At 41.5% G+C, this 24,021-nt stretch overlaps 1 protein-coding gene across 2 annotated transcripts in view; it reads right to left on the reverse strand.

Moving 5' to 3' along the window:
- The window catches only part of LOC131807934 (signal-regulatory protein beta-1-like), a 111,132-nt gene that overhangs the window by 7,409 nt on the left and 79,702 nt on the right, over positions 1 to 24,021 (reverse strand). The window contains exons 1-4 of one of the 2 annotated variants that reach the window (XM_059133718.1): positions 17,065 to 17,196; positions 5,105 to 5,458; positions 2,012 to 2,332; positions 1,092 to 1,421 (exon numbers count right to left, since the gene is read on the reverse strand). In XM_059133718.1, coding sequence (XP_058989701.1) covers positions 1,092 to 1,421; positions 2,012 to 2,332; positions 5,105 to 5,458; positions 17,065 to 17,131 — 1,072 coding nt within the window. In that variant the 5' untranslated portion in view covers positions 17,132 to 17,196. Of the gene's footprint in view, positions 1 to 1,091; positions 1,422 to 2,011; positions 2,333 to 5,104; positions 5,459 to 17,064; positions 17,197 to 24,021 lie in introns of those variants that run through there. The other variant, XM_059133717.1, reaches the window with a different exon arrangement.

Consider the following 24,021-nt stretch of genomic DNA (forward strand, 5'->3'; position numbering starts at 1 on the left):
AAAATAAGCAGAAGGGGGGAAAAAAGAGAAGAAAAAACATAAAATAGAAAAGAAAAGCAATAGAGAAAATCCCTGAAACAAAAGTGGATTCTTTGAAAAAACTGGTAAAATCAAAATACTTTTAGCATTTCCAACAACAAACACTATGAGAAATGATACATTTCCCATATGAAGAATGAAATGGGATATCACTACAGATCCTACAAACATCAAGGATAGCAAGGTGATATCATGAGCAACTCTATGGGCAGAAATTTGGACCAAAGAAAAGAAATGGCCCAAATTCCCCAAAAGCACAGCTTGCCATGAGCATCCAATATGAAATGAAGAATTTGAGTAGCCGTTCAGATTCTTTTCAGATCAACAAAAAAAATTGTGGAGTCGCAGGTGTTTCATAGGAAAATTCTTTCAAGCATTTACAGGTGAATGAAAACCAAGTTAGGTGCACAAAGTAAAGTTATTGTAGAAGTTTTGGGAACTCTGAATATATATTCCATTTATTCCATAGTCCATGAGGGAATTATTGTTAATTTTATGAAATGTATAATTGTATTGATTTTGTGGAAAAATCAATGTCATTAATCACATGGCCACACAATTGTGGACTCCATTTGCAGCTGGATGTGCATGCATGACTAAGTCATCAGCGGACACAATGATGCAACTTTTGCATACTTCTAGTTTTAAGAGATATTTGCTGCCATTATGATGAAAGCATCTACAAGGGATAAAAACCACAACTAGGTAAGAAAGAACAAGAGCGGGGTGTGGGGGTGGCTGGTCTGGCACAGTGATGTAATCACTGTCAGGAGAAGAAGCAGGAGGGAGGCAGGACCCTAACAATAAGATCATCTCCCTCCCTCTCTTCTTTCTTTCTCTATTGCATATTTATGTTGAAAGATCTATAAATGTAAGTACCAAGTCTTACCATTGATCATCTTGGAGTGTGGGTTTTGGGCGAAGGAAGCTCACACCAAAATTCTAGTTTTAATCTATAGACTTCTGGATTATTCTATTATAAGCATGAATTACTACTTTTCACATAATAAAGGGTAAAATTTAAATGCCAGATCACGTGGCACAAGGCTCACCAGAGTTTCCATTTGTGCACTGGTCTTTTCGGTGGGCAGAAGTCTCCAGTATATGGCTTTTGCTGACTACCCGCTGGCCATCATGCTTCACCTTGCACGTGAGCACCATCTCCTCTGTGTGGGCAGAGAAATTGACCAGGAGCCAGCTCATCCAGTTAAAGGTCCCATCCTTGTTCTCTATGATGCTTGAGGCTGTTTCTGTTCGGGCCATGTTTCCATTCTCCAGCCAGGTCAGTTGTAGGCGCTGAGGGTAGAACTTCTTCGCTTGGCAGGTGACCTTCACCTGGTCCTCTGCAATGCATTGCTGGGAAACAATCAAGGTGGGTGGAACTGAAACAGCACAGGGCAGAATCTCTCACCTTATGGAACAGATGGACCATGGGGAGGGGCTCCAGAACTTAGCTAACCCCACACAGCAAGGGAGTCACCCAGAACAGGGCTAGGCATACAGCTGGTGCTCCAACACTGAGGGTAGTCTTTTTATATGAATGAAATCCCTAAGCACAGTGCCCAGCACACAGTAGGTGCTCAAGGTTTGATGGCTCCTGATAAGCTAAGAATGAGTGAAATCAAGATACTCAGCCCCACACATACAGTTGGAATAGAATAACTGTAGCAAAACAAATGACCTCACCAAGCACAAGGTGGCGTGGAGTACAGCAGGTGCTCAATAATTGGAATTGCTACTGTAAAGTAAAGGAAACTACCGAGAGCAATGCTTGATACATGGTAGGTGTTCACCACCCAGTGGCCATGGAAACAGTAGGAGGTGATGGCACATCTAGGTTCAGGTGACCTGGAGGGTCTGCCAGGGGTCAGACTCCAGGGAACAGAGGGCTTGGGGCAGGGAGCGGAGGAGGGACAGGCTCGGAGACTTGGGGGCCAGACCCGGGCTGGGGCTGGTGGGGAGGGGCATCTACCTCGGAGGACCTCAGACAGGTTGGCAGTCCCACGAAGAGGAGGGCCCCCCTGCAGGGTCACGTGAGTCACCTCGCAGATGACCTGGGAGCGAACGTCCCCCGGGGCCAGCACCAGCCTGGTTGTGCTGGAGATACTGTAGGACGTTCTGTCTCCGTCTTGGTCCACGCTGGTCCGGGAGGCTGCCAGCTCATTCCTGTTTCTGAACCATCTCAGGGTGATGTTTCTGGGGGAGAAGCCGTGGGACTTGCAGGCGAAGTTCACTGTCTGCCCTGGCAAGGCCCTGACCACCGGGCCCGACACCACGGGGGGAGAGGGTTTGGCTATAAGAAGAGCAGTTGTGAACAGTAAGCATGACTGTGGTCATCAGTGCTCAGGATACCTTGAGGTGCTGTGGAGAACCGCCACCCTCAGCGTGCGGAGCACAGTGTCCTCTCCTCCTCGTACAGAGGAGGCCCTGAGGTTCCAGAGCTGAACTCTGAGTCAGGGGCAGGGCCCAGGTGCAGTTCCAGACCTCTCTCTTCTCTGCCAGGCGACTTCCCACCAATCTGGGCACAGGAAGGACATTTCTAATGGGTCTGACTGTTGCATCAACTGTTCCTATCTGCCTCCCTGCAAACCTCACTGAGGTCAGGGAGTGTGTGCAGCAGTCCGTGCAGGGAAACAGGGGCAGAGCTGGACCCCCATAGAAGCTGGAATCAGGCTGGCCAGCTGACCGCAGGTCTGGCCGGGGCACAGCCTGGCTCCCATTCTGTGAAATGGGACACCAAGCATTTCTCCTTCCTGGGTTGCAGGGAGGGGCAAATAAAAGAATGCTAGCAGTTTTGTTTGGAATTTATCACTGAAAACGCATATCGAAAGGAGGAGATAATTCAGAAGGTGGCTGAGTAACCCCAACCTCACTATAACGTTAAGATCCCCCTCTGAATATTCATCCAAAACCCTCATAAGTGTTAGCCCTCTTGCCCCTGTTTGGGGTCATAGGTTTGGAAATTATCCCCCAACATCTTACCTGCACAAATAAAGACAACTTTGGGAGGAAACTTCCCCCTGGGTGGTCTCTGTCTCTCCCTCACCAAGGAACCTTTCCCCTAACCTACTTTGGTTCAGGTACAAAGGGGCTGCTCCTTACCCCTCATTGTATCCCAGGGGGACTTCTGTGGCCTCCAGCCTTCTCTTCCACAAAAGAGCAAGAGTCCCACCCTCTTGAGCCCAACAGTGACCGCCCCCCCACCTCTTCCCTTGAAGATTCTCCACTGCAAGTAATTATGGGGAGAGAAGTCCCTCGGGGTGCCCAGACCTGGTGACTATTTAACAACAGAGGGAAGATGTGTGTTCCCAAAGCTGAGTTTAGAACATGAACTCTTGCTCATGGAGCTGAAACACCCTCCAGGAAAGCGCCTCCCCTGCACCCTCATTCTGCAGAGCCAGGAATGGGGTGCCCTGTGAGGCCGGCACTGTCCAGTGCCTCTGTTTTGTCCAGGTCATTGCCCCAGGCTGCTCAGTGAAGGAGCAACATCACACAACTGGGGAAAGACTCCGGATGCTCTTACATGTGAGAAGCCGTGTCCTCCAGGAATAGGCTCGACACTTCATGAGATGTTTGTGTATCTGTCTGATCTGGGGGTGCGAAGTAACAACACCCTGTCTCATAACTCTTTTTTAAAATTTATTTATTTCTCAACAGAAAATGAAGACACTTGCAGAAAGGAGGAGGAGTGCCCCATCTCTTATCCTGGACAAAGTCCTACAAAAAAGGCCAAGTACCGACTAATTGAATAGCCTTGTTTTACACATTTGGTACATTCTTTTCTTCTTTTTTTTTTTAATGTGTGAGTTTGTTTGTTTGTTTTTAAATTTTTTAAATTTATTTTCAGCGTAACAGTATTCATTGTTTTTTGCACCACACCCAGTGCTCCATGCAATCTGTGTCTCATAACTTTTTAAAATGCTTACTACTGAAAAAGACCAACAACATAAGATTTTCAAGGAGGTCTGAATTTTCTCCTACTTTGACTAGCACAGTGAGTGTGCAGAGAACAAGGCTGTGAATCTCGATGCTTGGGTTCAATCTTAGCTCCTGTGCCTGCTTAGGTCAGGTCCCCTGAGCCTCAGTGTCCTCATCTGTAAAAGGGCAGAGATGGGTTCTCCTTGCTATCTCTGGTAAGAGGAGCACCTGCCACAATGAAGACATGGGTTTGGCCTGCCACCTACCCTTTCCCCTCTGTCTTTACCCATTCTCAACCAGGGCACCACCTGTGTGGGCAGCTTGGGGAAGAGGAAGGAGTGCTCTTCCAGGAGGAACAGACCTGCCCAGTGCTAGTGCTGGTGCCCAGGCAAGGGACGTAAGACAGGGAAGTCCTATAATGTCTGCATAGTCATAATAAAGCCACCTGTCCAAGTCCAGGGGGTGTGGGGAGACTCAGTCACTATGAAGTCAGTCCCTGAATTGCGTGAAGCTTTTCTGGACAGACCTACAACAAATGCCCAGCCTCTGGCATCTTCTCCTTCCGGGGCTGTCAGAGTAGACAGCCAGCCTGTGCCTCTTCTCACTGTGATCTTGCTGAAGCTGAAAGAAAAAAGTCATTGTCCCACCTCCCTACCCTGGGTGCATATGTCCACACCGGAAGGGAAGGGAGTGTAAGCTTCATGATAGAGGACACTTTGCCTGTTTTGTTGCCTGCTGCTCCAGGGCATCTAAAACAAAGTCAGCACAGCAGATGCTCAGTAAGTGCTGAGTGGAGAGAAACCTGGCCACCTGGGAGGGAGTGCTCTCTGGAGACAGGGTGAGCTTGGGCCTTATGACTTGGAAAGCCCCTCAGACTCTCAGTCCCTCATCCCTGGAACCAGAGAGCTGGTCAGGATTGGAAAAGGGAGCTATGGAGTCTGTAGACAAGAGTTCTGGATTTTCCCACCATTTTCTAGCCATGTGGCCTTGAGAAAATAGCATGACCTCTCTCGGCCTCAGCTTCCCTGATCCATGGAAGTGGCTGAAGTCAGGGGCACTCACCACAACACCTGATTCTTAGCTGTCAGACAATCTTATTGACCTATTGTCACAACCAAGGGATGGCAGAGGCCCACATCATACTCACTGCTCACGGTGACCTGAGTGCCTGGTCCAGACTTAATCTCTACATCAGGGTACCCTTTCTGGAACTTCACACAGTAGTAGGTTCCGGTGTCTGCTGGGGTGATGTTAATGATGCGAATGGAAAAGTCCGTGTTGTTTCTCCTTGTGGTGTCTGAAATATTTGTCACTCGGGGGAAGTGGCCTCCTTTGAAACTGAAGATTAACTTCCGGCCTGGCCCTGTCCCCCTGAACCACTCAACCTTCCCCAAGGGGAGCAGGGAAGTCATGGTGCAGTACAAAGTGGCTGTATGTCCGGCTATGATAGACACTAACTTCTCAGGTTGGATCACCTGCAGCTCTGCCTCACCGGCCGCACCTGGAGGGAAAACAGAGCAGTCATTTACTCATCCTTATGTGATCCTGTGTGTTTTCTCAAGTGTTGATTCACAACAGCTCATTGACTGAGTGTGCACTGGGAGTGGACCTTGAGATGTACGTGGCATGTAGCCCTCACCACAAGCCTGTAAGATGAAACTCTATCACAAATGTGGAAATAAGACACAGAGACTCAGTGATGTCACACACTGCAGGTTAGAGTGCCCTGATTGGAGCTGGAGTCGCTCTCTGAAAGTTTCATGCTTCACCAAATGTTTCTGGTTGTCCACTTTCTGGCCTCATGGAGTGTTGCTCTTTCTGGATCCTTGTATTCAGTGGGACCATGAGACTTCTTTAGACCACTGTGTGTGAGCTAAAGGAAGGGATGTATTTTTTGGGCTGTGCATTGAACTTCAGGAACCTCTGTGGATTAACTTCCTTCTTCCATATGCATGTGTCCATGCTGGAGTCTGTTGATCAGTCTGGATACTTGAGTGACAGTGATGACAGAGCTTTTGACAAAAAATGAACAGATAGTTTAAATGAGCGGTAAAAGAGAGTTTCAAATCCCTGTCCCCACCCCCCCAACTGCAATCATATTATATTCGCTTCTAAATGCTGCTATAGCAAATTATTAAAAAAAATGTAATGTCTGAAAACTGCATAAATGTACTGTTTTATAATTCTGGATCAGGAATCCAAAATTGCTGTTGCTGGACTAAGACAAAGGGTCAACCAAGCTGCATTTCCTCTGGAGGTCTATCCCTTGCCTTTCCAAATTCGAGAAGCTACTGACATTCCTTTTCTCATGGTTCCCATCTTCCCATCACTCCAAATTCTCACCTCTATTGTCACTTATCCTTTTCTAACTTTGACTTTCCTGCCTCCTTTTTATGAAGATCCTTGTGAACATATTGAGACCGCTTTGATAATCTAGGATAATCTTTAGGTCAAGAGTCTTAAGTCAACCATTTTTGCAAATCTCTTCTGTCGTGTAAGAGAAAACGGTTCACAGGTTCTGGGTATTAGAATATGGACCTCTTGGGGGGGGCATTGTTTCATTGACCGGACGTCTCCCCAGACATTATGGAAACCAGAAACTGTAAAACAAACAAATCCTTTTTCTAGGCCATTATTACAGAGGCTGAATGAGTAGGTAACTTACTGGAATCTCTAAGAAGAAATATTGAAGAAGTGAACTAGTGCAAGAGTTTCTGAAATTAAACTAGAAATCAATAACAGAAGAATAAACTGAATATTCTCAAATATATTGACATGAATAACACACTCTTAAAAACAATCAAAAGGCCCAAGAAAGAATCACAGGGAAATTAGAGAACATATTGATTTGAATGAAAATGGAAACACAACATGCCCAAATCTGCAGTCTGTGATGAAAGCTGTGCTAGAGTTAAATTTATAGCTGTAATGCCTACATTAAAGAATGATCACAAATCTATTAACAACCATACACATTAAGAAATCAGACAAAGAAGAGAAAAATAAATCCCAATCCCAAAGCTAGCAGAATGAAGGAAATAAAAAGACTAGTATAGAGTTGAAAGAAAATGTTAATAGAAAAACAACAGAGAATATAAAAAAGCCCAAGAATAGCCCAGAAAAAACAATATGTTTTCAGAGAGAGTCCTTATCATATGGTTTCACTTACTTGTGGAGCATAAGGAATAACACATAGGACATTGGGAGAAGGAGAGGGGAAATGAGTTGGGGGAAATCAGAAGGGGAGACAAACCATGAGAGACTGTGGACTCTGAGAAACAAACTGAGGGTTTTGGAGGGTAGGAGGGTGGGGGTAGGGTGAGCCTGGTGGTGGGTATTATGGAGGGCACGTATTGCATGGAGCACTGGGTGTGATGCATAAACAATGTATCTTTGAACACTGAAAAAAATTAAATTCAAAGAAAAATATTAAAAAAACAATATGATTCACAAAACTTTAGCTAGATTGACTAACAGAAAAAAAAAGACAGAGAGAGAAGACTTCATTAACTAATATCAGAAACAAGAGATTTTACTAGCCATTTTTATAGCAATAAAGGGGATTCTAAAAGAGTACATAGAAAATTGCACACCAATAAATTGAATAACCTAGATTAAATGGAGAAATTTCTAGACACACACAATTTATGAAGACTGAATTATAAAGACATAGAAAATATGAATAGAATATCACTGGTAAGATCATTGAATCAATAATTAAAAAATTCCCAACAAAGAAAAGTCCAGGACTATGTAGCTTTACTGGTGAATTCTTAAAATTTTCAATTTTAAAAAAACTTCATTTATTTATTTTAGAGAGACAGAAAGAGAGAGGGAGTGGTGGGGGGGAGAAGAGGGAGAGGGACAAGCCAACTCTGCACTGAGCATGGAACCTGACTTGGGGTACAATTCCACAACCCTGAGATCAGCCAAAATCAAGAATAAGATCCTCAACTGAGGATATCTGAATGACTAAGTCATTCAAGATCCTTGTGAACATATTGAGACCGCTTTGATAATCTAGGATAATCTTTAGGTCAAGAGTCTTAAGTCAACCATTTTTGCAAATCTCTTCTGTCGTGTAAGAGAAAACGGTTCACAGGTTCTGGGTATTAGAATATGGACCTCTTGGGGGGGGCATTGTTTCATTGACCGGACGTCTCCCCAGACATTATGGAAATGACTTAGTCATTCAGATATCACCCTGCCAAATTTTTATTTTTATTATTTTTTTAAAAATATTTTTATTTATTTATTTGACAGAGAGAGAGATCACAAGCGGGCAGAGAGGCAGGCAGAGAGAGAGAGGGGGAAGCAGGCTCCCTGCTGAGCAGAGAGCCTGATGCGGGACTCGATCCCAGGACCCTGGGATCATAACCTGAGCCGAAGGCAGCGGCTTAACCCACTGAGCCACCCAGGCGCCCCTTGCCAAATTTTTAAAGAAAAACTAACACTAATCCTCTCCAAACTACTCCAAAAAATTAAAGATTTAGGAAAACTCCTAGGTTATTTCGAGTCTTTTTGAGACTCATTCTAGGGCAGCAAAGAATACAAAAAATACCAGCAATGATACCACAGGCAACAAAGAAACTACAAGAAAACTACATACCAGTATCTTATCTGAATACTGATGCAACAATGTTCAACAAAACATCAGCTAACCAAACTCCATAGCATATTAAAGAATTATACACAATAATCAAGTGGGATTTCTTCCTGGAATGCAAGAATGATTCAACAAAGGAAAACCAGATAGGGTAATAGGACACATTTATAGAACAAAGAAAAAATTACCATGGTCATCTCATTTGATGCAGAAAAATCACTTGACAAAAGTCAACATTTTTCATGATTAAAAACAATAAACTAGGAAGAGATGGAAACTTACACAAAATGAGAAAGTCATATGATAAAACTAGAACTACCTCATTCTTGATGATGAAAGTCTGAAAGTTTTTTCTCTAAGATCAGGAACAAGGCAAGGAAGCCCACTTTGACCACTTCTATTCAACACAATACTGGAAATTCTAGAAAATGCAATAGTCAAGAAAAATAAATAGTACTTAAGTTGCAAAGGAATAAGTAAAACTCTCTCTCTTTGCACATGACATGATTTCATGGGAAACGATCCTAAAGATTTCACACATAAAAGTAAACTGTTAGAGTTAGTAATAAATTCAGTTAGTTTGTGTTATATAAAATCAACAGTCAAAATCAGATGCATTTCTACACAGTAGTGATGAACAACTCAAAAAGGAAATTCAGCAAGCAATTCCACTTAAACTAACATAAAAAGTATAAAGCACTTAGGAGTAAATTTCTGCATGGAAATGAAAGACTTGTACACTAGAAAGTGCAAAACATTGCTGAAAGAAATGAAAGAAGACATAATTAAGTGGGAAAACATCCCCCATTAGTGACTGGAAGATTTTACATTGCTAACTTGTCAATGCTACCTAGAGCAACCTACACATTCAATGCAAGCACTTCCAAAATCCCCAGGGCATTTTAAAAAAATAAATAGAAAAGTCCATTTTGAAATTCATATGCAATCTCAAGCGACCCCAAATCACCAAACAATCTTGGAAAGAACATATTTGGAGAATTCACACTTCTTGATTTGAAAACCTACTACCAAGTATAATAATGAATACTGTGAAATGACCATAAAATAGAGATATAGAGCAATGGAATAGAATAAGAGAGCCTAGTAATAAACCTCACACATAAGATCAAAAGATTTTCAACAAAGGTGCTTACCTTTCAATGGGGATGGGAGGAAGAACAGTCTTTTCAGCATAAACTGCTAGGAAAACTGAATATCTACATGCAAAGAATAAAGTTGAACCCTCACTTTATATAGAAAAATGAACTCAAATTGGATGAAGGGACCTAAATATAAAAGTTAAACTATAAAATTATGAGGAAAATAATTTAGGCAAAACTCATGATACTGGATTTGGCAATGACTTCTTGGACATCACACCAACAGCACACATAACAAAATAAAAATATAGAAATTGGACTTTGTCAAAATTAAAGACTTTTGTGCAGAGGAGGGCAATATCAAAAGTGAAAGGCAACTCAGAGAGAATGGGAGAAAATATTTGCAAAGCATATATCTCATAAAGGATTATTAACAAGCATATAAAAAGAACTCCTACAATTCAACAAGAAAATAACAAAAAGCCCAATTAAAAAATGGACCAAGTGTCATTCAATGCTCTTTTTAAAAAATTAATTTATTTATTTTCAGAAAAAACAGTATTCATTATTTTTTCACCACACCCAGTGCTCCATGCAATCCGTGCCCTCTATAATAACCACCACCTGGTACCCCAACCTCCCACCACCCCGCCACTTCAAACCCCTCAGATTGTTTTTCAGAGTCCATAGTCTCTCGTGATTCACCTCCCCTTCCAATTTACCCCAACTCCCTTCTCCTCTCTAACACCCCTTGTACTCCATGCTATTTGTTATGCTCCACAAATAAGTGAAACCATATGATAATTGACTCTCTCTGCTTGACAAGCATTCAATGCTCTAGTTTCTTTATTGATTTTCTGCTTCGATGATCTATTTCTGTGAGAGGCATGTTAAGATCTCCTACGATTAGTGTATTCATATCAATATGACTCTTTCTCTTGATTAACAGTTTTCTTAAGTAATTGGCTGCTCCTATATTGGGAGCATAGATATTTACAATTGTTAGATCATCTTAGTGGATAGTCCCTTTAAGGATTATGTAGTGTCCTTCTGTATCTCTGACTATAGTCTTTAGTTTAAAGTCTAATTTATCTGATATAAGAATCGCTACTGCAGCCTTCTTTTGAGGCCCATTGGCATGAAAGATGCTTCTCCATCCCTTCACTTTCAGTCTGGGTGTATCTTTAGGTTCAAAATGGGTCTCTTGTAGACAAAAAGATGGAAGACCATTCCATGCTCTTGGGTCGGAAGAATAAACATTGTTAAAATGTCTATACTGCCTCGAGCAATCTATACTTTTAATGCCATTCTGATCAAAATTCCACCGGTATTCTTCAAAGAGCTGGAGCAAATAATCCAAAAATTTGTATGGAATCAGAAGAGACCCCGAATCGCTAAGGAAATGTTGAAAAACAAAAATAAAATTGGGGGCATCACGTTACCTGATTTCAAGCTTTATTACAAAGCTGTGATCACCAAGACAGCATGGTACTGGCATAAAAACAGACACATAGACCAGTGGAACAGAGTAGAGAGCCCAGATATGGACCCTCAACTCTATGGTCAATTAATCTTCGACAAAACAGGAAAAAATATACAGTGGAAAAAAGATAGTCTCTTCAATAAATGGTGCTGGGAAAACTGGACAGCTATAAGTAGAAGAATGAAACTCGACCATTCTCTTACACCGTACACAAAGATAAACTCAAAATGGATAAAAGACCTCAATGTGAGACAGGAATCCATCAGAATTCTAGAGGAGAACATAGACAGCAATCTCTTCGATATCAGCCACAGCAACTTCTTTCAAGATATGTCTCCAAAGGCAAAGGAAACAAAAGCGAAAATAAACTTTTGGGACTTCATAAAAATCAAAAGCTTCTGCACAGCAAAGGAAACAGTCAAAAAAACAAAGAGCAACCCATGGAATGGGAGAAGATATTTGCAAATGACAGTACAGACAAAAGGTTGATATCCAGGATCTATAATGAACTCCTCAAACTCAACACACATGAAACAGGCAAAAATATCAAAAAATGGGCAGAAGATATGAACAGACACTTCTCCAATGAAGATATACAAATGGCTATCAGACACATGAAAAAACGTTCATCATCACTAGCCCTCAGGGAGATTCAAATTAAAACCACATTGAGATATCACCTTACACGAGTTAGAATGGCCAACATTAACAAAACAGGAAACAACATGTGTTGGAGAGGATGTGGAGAAAGGGGAACCCTCTTACACTGTTGGTGGGAATGCAAGTTGGAGAAGCCTCTTTGGAGAACAGTGTGGAGATTCCTCAAGAAATTAAAATAGAACTTCCCTATGACCCTGCAACTGCACTCCTGGGTATTTACCCGAAAGATACAGATGTCGTGAAAAGAAGGGCCATCTGCACCCCAATGTTTATAGCAGCATTGGCCACGGTCGCCAAACTATGGAAAGAACCAAGATGCCCTTCAATGGATGAATGGATAAGGAAAATGTGGTCCATATATACTATGGAGTATTATGCCTCCATCAGAAAGGATGAATACCCAACTTTTGTAGCAACATGGACGGGACTGGAAGAGATTATGCTGAGTGAAATAAGTCAAGCAGAGAGAGTCAATTATCATGTGGTTTCACTTATTTGTGGAGCATAACAAATAGCATGGAGGACAAGGGGTGTTAGAGAGGAGAAGGGAGTTGGGGTAAATTGGAAGGGGAGGTGAACCATCAGAGACTATGGACTCTGAAAAACAATCTGAGGGGTTTGAAGTGGTGGGGGGGTGGGAGGTTGGGGTACCAGGTGGTGGGTATTATAGAGGGCACGGATTGCATGGAGCACTGGGTGTGGTGAAAAAATAATGAATACTGTTTTTCTGAAAATAAATTAATTAATAAAAAAATGGACCAAGGACTAAAGTAAACGTTTGTCCAAAGAAGGTATTCAAATAGTGAAAAAGTACATGAAAAGATATTGAACATCACTACTCATTAGAAGAATGAAAATTAGAACCACAATGAGATACCCCTTAATCCCTTAGAATGGCTTTGTCAAAAGCAAAACGAAACACAATAAAATACAAAAAAAAATCAGAAAATAAGTGTTGATTAAGTTGTGGATAAATTGAAATTCTTAGACATTGTTGGGAGAATATAAAATGATGTGACCACTGTGGAAACAGGGGTATTTTCTTTAAAATTTAATTATATATAATTTACCATAGATTCAACAATTCTACTTTTAGGTAAATATGCCCCAATTATAAGAAGGTACTGAGATAATTGTACATCAATGTTAATAGCAGCATTACTCATGATAACTGAAAGGTAACAGAAAAAAAATCATTTCTATCAGTAGATAAATAGATAAACTGTTGTATATAGATATATGCAATGGAATATTATTTAGCCTTAATAAGCAATGACAATCTGATATGTTCTATAAGGTGAATGAATAAAAAAATATCCTAAGTGAAACGAGCCAGACACAAAAGGACAGATAATATGATACCACTCATATAAAGTGCCTAGAAGAGACAAATCCATAGATAGAGAAAAGTAGACTAGGGGACCTGGGTGGTTCAATTGGTTAAGCATCTGCCTTCCATTCAGGTCATGTCCTAGGGTCCTGGGTTAGAGCCCCATGTCTTGCTTCCTGCTCGGCGGGGAGACTGCTTATTCCTTTCCCTCTGCCTCTGCCCCCAGCTTATGCTATTTGTCTCTCAAATACATAAATAAAATCTTAAAAAAAGAACTAGAATAGAGATTACCAGTGACCATGGTGGGAAGAAGGAATGGGGAATTCTTGTTTAATGTATGCAGAGTATCTGCTTAAAATGTTGAAAAAATCCCTGAAATATACAGTGGTTCTGGTTTCACAACATTGTGAATGTACTTAAGGCCACTGTATTGTAACCTTAAAAATGGTTGAAACAGTAGATTTTTACACTACGTATATTTTACACAGTAAGAATCATGTACTCAAAGAAGGTGATGGGCCTGTGTAGAGCCTTTGAGTGCACTAAATGGCTCAAGGGAAAAGAGAAAATATTCTAGGGGCTGGTAGATTTGAGAAACCTGCCCTTGAATGGGCAGATAGAACCATGGGAGTAACCAAGCAAGGATACCAGGAGACTTCAAACTCATGTTCTGAAAAGAATTGTGGGTAGTTCTATATCTGGACAATGAGTTACACATTGAAGGGACACGAGTCACCTTCAGGCAATCATTTAACTGCAAGGGCAAGACTTTGCAGTTTTATTTCCTTGCCTCAGTGACAAGCCCGTCCCTGGAGACTGACGTCAAGAAATAAAAAATCATTTCTTCTTACTTGAAGTGTCATCAAAACCAGGCAGGGATATAAATCAGAGAAGCAGGCTGCTGGTGCATCTACACATACACCCAATGTTCTTTTCTATTTCTTAGCTACTCCTCAGGAGGAAATTTGTGGTTCACCCTTGCAGAGTGTGAGCTGGTAAAGCCCATACAATTAGTATTATTTGCAACCAAACATGCCCTAAGGAGGGCACATGCTATTATAGGCAGGTCTTGGTGTGCCAAGAACATCAGGTGCTTTGGTTTGTAAGTCTTGAGGAGAAGATTGGGGTTGGGAAGCCTAACTGTTAGGACAATAATGGGAAGACTTAAGAATGCACCATGGAGAGAAAAATGGAGGAAATATGAGAGAGAAGAGATCAGAGAGTCAAGAGGATCCAGGGAAAGGTGAAAACTCTGCCATCTGTATATCTATAATCTTAACAGTTCATCTCTGGCCCAGGCCTTGCCCCTAAACTCTGATTTTTATGTACAACCAGCCACTCAACATTTTTCTTAAGTAGAAATAAACCTCTCAAAACAAAACAAAACAAAACCTCTCACGGCTAATATGTCTCAAACGGAACACTTTAGTTTCCCAAACATCCTTGTACTTCTCAGCTGAGGTACCTTATTCTCCTAGATGCTCAGGTCCCAAGCCCTTAGAGCCTGTCTGTCTGTCTTTCTCTCTCTCTCTCTTTCTTTCTTTCTCTCTCTTTTTCTTTCTTTCTAAATTATGGTATGTTAGTCACCATAACAGTACATCGTTTTTTTTTTTTTTTTTTTTTTTAATTGAGTCTTTTAAAATTGTTAACATATAGTGTATTATTTGTTTCAGGGGTACAGGTCTGTGATTCATCAGTCTTACACAATACACAGCACTCACCATAGCATATACCCTCCCCAGTGTCCACCACCCAGCCACCCTATCCCTCCCATCCCCCTCCCCTCCAGCAACCCTCAGTGTGTTTCCTGAGATTAAGAGTCTCTTATGGTTTGTCTCCCTCTCTGGTTTCATCTTGGTCCTTTGTCTTGTTTCTCAAATTCCTCATATCAGTGAGATCATATGATTGATGTAGTGTTCAATGATTCATTATTTGTGCATAACACTGAGTATTTGTTACAACGCCTGCCCTCCTGAATACCCATCACTGGGCTAGCCCATCCCCCCACGCCTCTCCCTTCTGAAGCCGTCAGATTGTTTCCTGGAATCCATAGTCTCTCATGGAGCCTTTCTTTCCCACCCCAATCCTATGCATTAGGAATTGTGTTGGCTTCCGTCTGCAGGCACGCACAATCTGACCTCTTTCCCATTTCTTTCCTGACTGCTATCTTGGTTAAAAGTGATTTTCCCTCTTTGCATGAATGCAGTGATCTCTTGAGGCTCTAGTTTCTTCTATTTATGCCCTGTGGTAGTCTATTCTCAATTTTGAATAATTTATAATTCATGTCAGATCATGTGACTTCTGTCTTCAAAACCTTACAATGGCAACCATTTCACTCAGAGTACAAGTCCAAATACTTAGCCCCACCCCGTGGCTCAGTTGGTTAAGCATCTGCTTTCAGCTCAGTTCATGATCCCAGGATCCTGGGATCAAGCCCCATGTCAGTCTGCCTGTTCAGTGAGGAGTCTGCTTCTTCCTCTCTCTCTTACCCCTCCACCTCCCACTTGTGGTCTCTCTCTTGCTTTCTCTCAAATAAATAAATAAAATAGTTTTTTTTTTTTTTTTAAAGTCCAAATACTAGAACAGAGCAGGAGAATTCTGCTCTCCTGTTGCTCCCATGCTATTCATGAAGGCTCTTCCTCCAGAAAATCACATGGCTCACTCCCTGACCTTCTTACAATCTTTGCTCCATTCTACCTCCTCAATGAGGCCCACCTCAGCTACCTGTTTAAATACATCCTACCTGAAGATTCTCTCATTGTCCTATCCAGCCGTATTGTCATTCTTTTTTCTTAACACTCATTGCTTTCTGTATTCTATGTTATTTACTGATTTGTCATGTCTTCCTGTCTTTTCCTCCACTATGATAGAACTTCCACAAGGACAACTGCTTTGCCTCATCTGTACAGATGCAGGAATTTCCAGGTGTGTGTGGTACACGGTGGTGTTCAAGAAATTGGGAAGTTATTCCTTATGAGACCTCCTGAGGTCTGGAGGTGTCGGCTGGTACTAGATGATGGGGATCAGGATATACAAATGTGGATGTAATTATAGATGCCAATCAGGCAGGAGTTTTCATATCTTTTATCCCCTTTTTTCCTTCCCATCCTGATCCAGCAGGGAAGGGGATCTCTAAGGTAGTAATGCACAAAGTTCTACTCATTTTACCAAGATGGAAGTTTGCTTGTCTTAAGAGCTCAGTGGAAGGTGAGCAATAAATCTAGAAAATTAGGAAAGAGGGTGAGTAGCTGAGAAGGAATCACACATCCGTTCAATGTGCATTTCATGTAGACTGGACCTGATGTGAAGAGAACAATATGGAAATCATTTTTAGGAATTTCCTGTGTGTGTGTGTGTGTGAGTGTGCATGCCTGGGATATGTACCCTTCCTTACACCCACTCATATGCACAAACACACACACACAAGTGCGTTCACAAGTATATATAAAGTATAGCCTACCATGTTAGTATACAGATTGTTTTGAGGAGTAAATGAAATGGTAATACATGTTAAAGGCCCAGTAAAAGATTTGGCGCATGGGAAACATCATTAACAAGAGTCTGTGAATACACGCAGCACAGTGGAACACTGGAGACCTCTGCGTGTGATGCGTGATGGCTCTTCTGTTTGCCTCTCTGTGTTTGCTGATGTTTCTGCAATTGGCCTCCATGGAGGAGCCTGGAGCTGAGTGGCCTGGACATGAACCCCAGATACTCCACTGACTTAGGTAGGTGACACTGGGCTGGTTGCTCTCTCTGCCTCAGTTTCCCCATCTGCTAGTCAGGAGTACAGTTATAGCTACAGGCAGGCCTTCTGTGGAGGGTCTGGATAGCATACCTGTGTTTACCAGGAGGCCCCAAATGCCCAGGGGGCAGGGAGAGGTTGAGGAGGCAGGGAATGGGGAGTCTACACCAAGGCAACACTCACCTGTGAGTCCCAAGAGCAAAGCCAGCAGCAGGTGAGGAGAGCAGGGTCCGGAGGCAGGTGCCCACATTGTAGAGGCCTGAGGATCCCGCTCTCTGCCAATGTGTGTGCTGGGGCAATGGGGCCTCTGTTCTGTGTTCTCTGTTCTATCTGTGATAGAAGAGGAAGTGTGCATGATTCAGTAACAGGATTGTGAGGCAGCAATCTGCTTCTGGATTGTGAAACAGACGTCAGACAGAGAATGCCTCACATGGTGATAGGAGCCTCTTCCTACATTTCAGAGAGAGTGGTCAGGCCCAGCAGGAATGATGTTTCCTGCCCGCCTGGGGTCTCTGCTCTCTGCACTAGACCCCTCCCCCATGTTCAGATCTTCTTGGCCATTCCACACGTGGGAGCCCCAGGTCAAGAAGGATCTGCATTTGGGGGCTCTGTCTCATGTCCTGAGCCCTGGGGATGGCTGGCTTGTGGCCTCATTCTGCACCATTACCCACTAAGAGCTACCGAGCTGGCGGAAAGAACAGATATGCCATGGTCTGCAAAACTTTGGGACCGAGTGAGGTCTGCTCCAGAAATGACTCCCTATTCCAGCCCTTTATTGAAGGAAATGGTAAAACTTTGCCCAAATATGCAATGCAGTGGGGACGTTAGAAGTAGTATGTGCTTGGGGTGCCTGGCTGGCTTAGTCAGTGGATGGTGTGATTCTTTAAATTGGGTTTGTAGGGGTTGCCTGGGTGGCTCAGTGGGTTAAAGTCTCTGCCTTCAGTTCAGGTCATGATCCCATGGTCCTGGGATCGAGCCCTGCTTGGGCTCTCTGCTAGGCGGGGAGCCTGCTCCCACCCAGCCCCCGCCGCCTGCCTCTCTGCGGACTTGTGATCTCTATCTCTCAAATAAAAAATAATAATAATAAATTGGGGTTGTGGGTTCAAGCCCCAAGTTCAGTGTAGAGATTACTTAAAAGAGAAATAAATTCTTAAAAAAAAAAAAAGTTGTTGGATGTGTTTGCTTCCAACAAAAAGCATCATTTCCTCCATTCTTTCAGGAGAAGAAGTGGGTTCTGTGTCCCAGACATCACACTCCCAGGCATTTATCTGAGTGTAATGAAGACTACTGCCTCACAAAAACCTGTGTGTGAATGTTTAGAGCAGCTTTCTTTGTTATCGCAAAACCTGGAAATACCCAAACTGCCCAATGATAAGTGAGTGGTAGAACAAACTGTGGTGCACTCCTACAGGGAAATGCTATTCAGCAATAAAAGAAATAAACTAATCTTCATGAAATAAACTAATCTTACAGCTTGTAAGTTTCCAAAGGCATTATGTAGAGTGAACAAAATCACTCTCAAAATATCCCATACTGTGTATCTCCACTTCTACAACATTCTCGAAGTTACAGAGAACAGATTGGCATGTGCCAGAGGTTTGGGTGGTGGGGCTGGCTGTTACTAAGAGAGGCTAGCACAAGGGTAAGCTCTGCAGCCATGGAATTGTTCTGTACCCTGAATATGGTGGTGGTTACCCAAAATACACATGAGCAGATCAACACACACAAAAGCTGAGAATGTTACAAGATTGAGCTCTAAAACACAATGTCCTTGCCATTATAATGTGGACACGGACTATGATGTCATCTAAAATTAAAGTATTAAGGTGGCAGGGTAGAAATGTGCACTTGTAGTGTGGGTTCTGGAGTAATCTGGTGGGGTTATTCCCACCATCCGGAGTGGGAATTCAGTGAAAAATGCCTACGGTTGAGATCAGGGAGTGATAATACAAGACGCTATATGAGATCTGGCTGTAACATCCAGAAGATTCAGTTAAAAATCAATTAAGAATGGAAAATGGTTGCCTCTGGGAGGTGGAAAATAGTGGGAAGTTAGGAGACTCCAGTTCTCATATGTAGAAGGTAGAGAACTATTTGCCTGTTGAAGCGTGTGCATATGTAACTTTAACAAAGGTAAAAACTAACCTAGGTGAGATGATTGATGTAAGAGTTACACAGAAGAGAATGTCTGTATGATGAGCACTAGTCCGAGTGTGATAAGCTTGCTGGACTAAGACTGATGTTCAAAACTCTATTACATTCTTATTCAGCAGTCCCAAACCCGCTGCAAACAGTAATAGTATTTAAAGATTCATAAACTAGAAAGTATTAAAGATAGCTCTAAGTAGGGCTGCATAAGACCATCCTGGGACTAAAAGAGCCCTGTAAACTGGTGAGCTGAAAGTCATCAAAGAAAACCTAAAACACCTCATGTCTGTGAGTGGTAAAACTCAGTATTGGAAAGATGTCAATCTGCTCACGTGAATATATAATCAATACAATCAAATCATAATGGTAGAAGGGTTTTTAATAAAAGTAGACAAAGTGATTCTAAAATGCATCTAGGCCATACCAGTTATGAGAAACAGGTCCGAGGTGGAAAGTTTTGCCCAAAAGAGGTATTGAAACTTATTATAAAGCTGTTCTAATTAAGGCAGTTAAAAAAAATACATCTTACATCAGCAAAATTCTTATTGCTGCTTGTAAATGTTCATCAATGGAGTGCTTGTAAAATCTTTCAATCACATAAAAAATGTGATTCTCACATGTGGAATTTAAAAAGAAGCAAAACAGATGATCATAGGGGAAGGGAGAAAAAAGTAAAATAAGATGAGAACAGAGAGGAGGACAAACCATAAGAGACTTTTTTTAAAAGATTTTATTTATTTATTTGACGAGAGAAACCCAGTGAGAGAGGGAACACAAGCAGGGGGAGTGGGAAAGGGAGAAGCAGGCCTGCCGCCGAGCAGAAAGCCTGATGTGGGGCTTGATCCCAGGACCGTGGGATGGTGACCCCAGCCAAAGGCAGACACTTAAGGACCCCAGTACACTGGGATCATGACCCAACCCAAAGCAGATGCTTAACAACTGAGCCACCCAGGCACCCCTCATAAGAGACACTTGGCTCTAGGAAATAAACGGAGAGTTGCTGGAGGGGAGGTGGGTGGGAAATGGGGTAGTTGTGTGGTGAGTGTTAAGGAGGACACTTGATGTAATGAGCACTGGGTGTTGTATGCAACTGACGAATCACTAAATCCTACCTCTGAAACTAATAATTCAGTATATGTTAATAAAAAATAAAAATAAAAATTAATAATAATAAAAATTAAAAAAAGTCTCTATGAACCAAAGACTATAAAAATTTTATTTTGCTTTTTTTCTTATGGATTCTTCTAAAAGCTTTACAGTTTAAGGATTTAAATTTAGGTCTGTGATCCACATGATCATATTATATTTCTTTAGTATTTTGGTATAAAATGTACAATAATATTGCTATCAGGTAACATTATTTTCAGACAATATTAAACTTTGTGTATGTTATAAGGAAACAGTCAAGATTCTTCTTCTTGTTTTGGTTCTACTCCTTCTTCTTCTTTTACATATGAGTATCTAATTATTTCAACACCATTTGTTGAGAAAACAATCCTTCCCACATTGAATTACTCTGGCCACTTTTTAAAAAAATCACTTGATTGTGGAGCATAATAAATAGCATGGAGGACAAGAGGAGTTAGAGAGGAGAAGGGAGTTGAGGGAAATTGGAAGAGGAGGGAACCATGAGAGACTATGGACTCTGAAAAACAATCTGAGGGTTTTGAAGGGGTGGGGGGTGGGAGGTTGGAGGATCCAGGTGATGGGTATTGGAGAGGGCACGGATTGCATGGAGCACTGGGTGTGGTGAAAAAATAATGAATACTGTTATGCTGAAAAAACAAAAAATTAAAAAAAAATCACTTGACCAAATGCATATTATGTATGGGTCTATTTCTTTCTTTTTTTTTTTTCCCATGCCAGGACAAATTTTATTTTTAAAATATTTTAAAAAATTTATACTATCAAAGTTGACATACAGTGCTATGTTAGTTTTAGGTCCACAACATAATAATTTAAGAATTATATGCATTATGCAATGCTCACAGCACAGGAAGTGTAGTCTCCAGCTGTCGCCATACAATGTTATTCCAATTCTATTGACTGTATTCCCCTGTGCTGTACTTTCATCCCTGTGACTTACAGGTAGGATAGCTTTGACAGAGATAGACAAGTAGCTAAAGGGCAATAAGACCCCATGAAAAGAATGGCAATAAGATCCACACATTAATGGAGTGGTTTGCTGTATGGCAAAGGCAGGTGGCTGTGCTGATCAGTGGGTACTGGATAATTTATCCCAATGGGGAAAAAAATAAAAGATCGCTACCATCTATAACACATGCACACAGAAACACACACATGCACACATGTACACACACACATGCAGCTCAGAAAAATAAAGCATGGTCAAAAGTCTATAGAAAGAGCAAAGCTTCATCAAAATTAAAAGATGTGGTCCATATACAGAATGGATTATTAATGTCAGAAAGGGTGAATAACCAACTTTTGCATCAACATGGATGGAACTGGAGAAGATTGTGCTGAATGAAATAAGTCAAGCAGAGAGAGACAGTTGTCATATGGTTTCACTTATTTGTGGAACATAAGGAATAGCATGGAGGACCCTAGGAGAAGGAAGGGAAAAAAGAAGGGGTTGGAAATCAGAGGGGGAGAGGAACCATGAGAGACTACGGACTCTGGGAAACAAACTGAAGGTTTTAGAGGGGAGGGGAGTGGAGGGATGGGTGAGGGAAGGGTGAGCCCAGTGGTGGTTATTAAGGAGGGCATAGATTGCATGGAGCACTGGGTGTTATAGGCAAACAATGAATCATGGAACACTACATTAAAAACTAGTGTACAGAATGGTGACTAACATAACATAATAAAAAGATTAGAAGCCCCCCCTTTTTTTGTATAACAAAAACTCCCAAATGATATTAACATTCTTGCTCTGTGGACCACAGCAGAGGAGCTAGAGGGACTCTACCATGTGAACCCAAAGAAACAGAGAGAAAAATGCCCATTGCAAAGTTGTATTACCCAAACAGCAGACAGAATTTTCATACCATCGTGAGAAAAAATCCTTGACTTGTAGCATATGCTTACAATAGAGAGCTATAGAGCTGGGGAAAATTGATAAAATTGAACTATGTATATCAGCATGAGCAAATATCACACACTGTGTTGAGCATAAAATAATAAAATTTCCAGAATTCTGTAGACAGTATGACAATATATATAAAATATAAATTGGTTAAGGGTTTATAGTATGTTATAGTTATAAAATCAAATTTGAGAATGATAAACTCCAAATTGAGGAAAGTGTTTTTAAAAGAAACAGAAGACCATAATGGCAAAATGTAAATGTTTTGCAAAGATAAGATGGTAGTACCAAGGATTCTTCATATATTTCAGAACCAAAAAATGCTTATTTCATGTAGTGGTTTCATTTATTTATTTATTATGTTATGTTAGCCACAATACAGTACATCATTAGTTTTTGATGTAGTGATTTCAAAATACGTAGGTGTTAAAATGGTACTTGGGGAAGCTCTGTATAAAAATAAAATGTGGTCCTCCTAATTATGGAAGCAGTCCAAGTGTCCATCAATAGATGAATGGATAAAAATAATGTGATATATATGTGTGTGTGTATATATATTTGAATATATTTAGCCATAAAACAAGAATGAGATGTTGCTGTTTGCAGCAACATGGGTGGAGCTAGAGAGTATAACGCTAAGCAAAATAAGTCACTCAGAGAAAGATGAATACTATTTGATTTCACTTATCTGTGGAACTGAAGAAACAAAACAAATGAACAAAGGGGGAAAAAGGAGTCAAACCAAAAAACAGATTTAACTATAGAGAACAAACTGATGGTCACCAGAGGAAGGTAGGTGCGGGGATGAGTGATTGCTGAATGGGGTTAAGAGTATACCTGTCAGGATGAGCACTGAGTAATGTATGGAATTGTTGAATCACTATATTCTATGCCTGAAACTAATATAACACTATACCTTAACTATACTGGAATTAACTTTCAAAAAATAAAAAAATAAAGTAAAAGTAAAATGTGCCCTGAAAATTAATAAGAGTTGTTCCTGATCAGGAGCAAAATGGACACCTTCTTTTCTTTTTTTCTTCCTTTCTTTCTCTTTTTTTCCTCTTAAAGTTTTTATTTATTTATTTATTTGAAAGACAGAGAGAAAGAGTGAGCACAAGCAGAGGGAGCTGCAGAGGGAGAGGGAAAAGCAGGCTCTCCCTCTGAGAGGGAGCCCAGTGGCTCTGCTGAGCAGGGATCCCAATGGGGGGCTTGATCCTGGGACCCTAGGATCATGACCTGAGCTGAAGACAGACGTTTAACCAACTGAGCCACCCAGTCACCCTGGAAACCTGATTTTCTTGACCCACTTGATTCTCTTTTGGGCAGAGGCACGGCCAGTTTGAAGCTCAATGCATCAAGGTCCAGACATCCTCGGGTCCCTCAGACCTAAGTCCATCCTTGACTCAGCTCTGAAGCTCAGAGAGAAGGAACATCAGGGTGTGTGAGAAAGGGATCATATCTAGGGAAGGAGTGGGGGTCAGCAGCTCCTTCCCTCAAGTGAACCTCTTGAACAGGGCAGCAGGCAATGTATTGCAGAGCCTGCAGGAGCCGTCGGGGAAAAATTTATTTGTGCGTTCATTCATTCATTCATTCATTCTTGTATTCCCCAAATACTTATTGACTATCTACTATGTGGCAGGCACTCTGCATGTCTGGAATCATGGCGCATATCAGAAAAAAGACCCCTGTCACTGCATACCAGCCCTTCTGTCTGAGTTCTGAACTCTCCCACACCCACGATCATCTTTGCCACTATTTAAAGCTTTCCAGTCCTTTGTCACCACCATTAATAAAGTTTAGCATTACTTTTCTTATTTATTCAAAAATAGCTCCTGTGAAATTTGACATATATAACAGTATATGGAGGCATCTTTGGAGTTTGGAGCTCAAAGCTATGACCTTCATCCCAACTTCACACCTTCCTGTGTAAAATCTCACAGGAT

The sequence above is a fragment of the Mustela lutreola genome, chromosome 9 (genome assembly GCF_030435805.1).
Source record: "Mustela lutreola isolate mMusLut2 chromosome 9, mMusLut2.pri, whole genome shotgun sequence".
Taxonomy (NCBI): Eukaryota; Metazoa; Chordata; class Mammalia; order Carnivora; family Mustelidae; genus Mustela; species Mustela lutreola.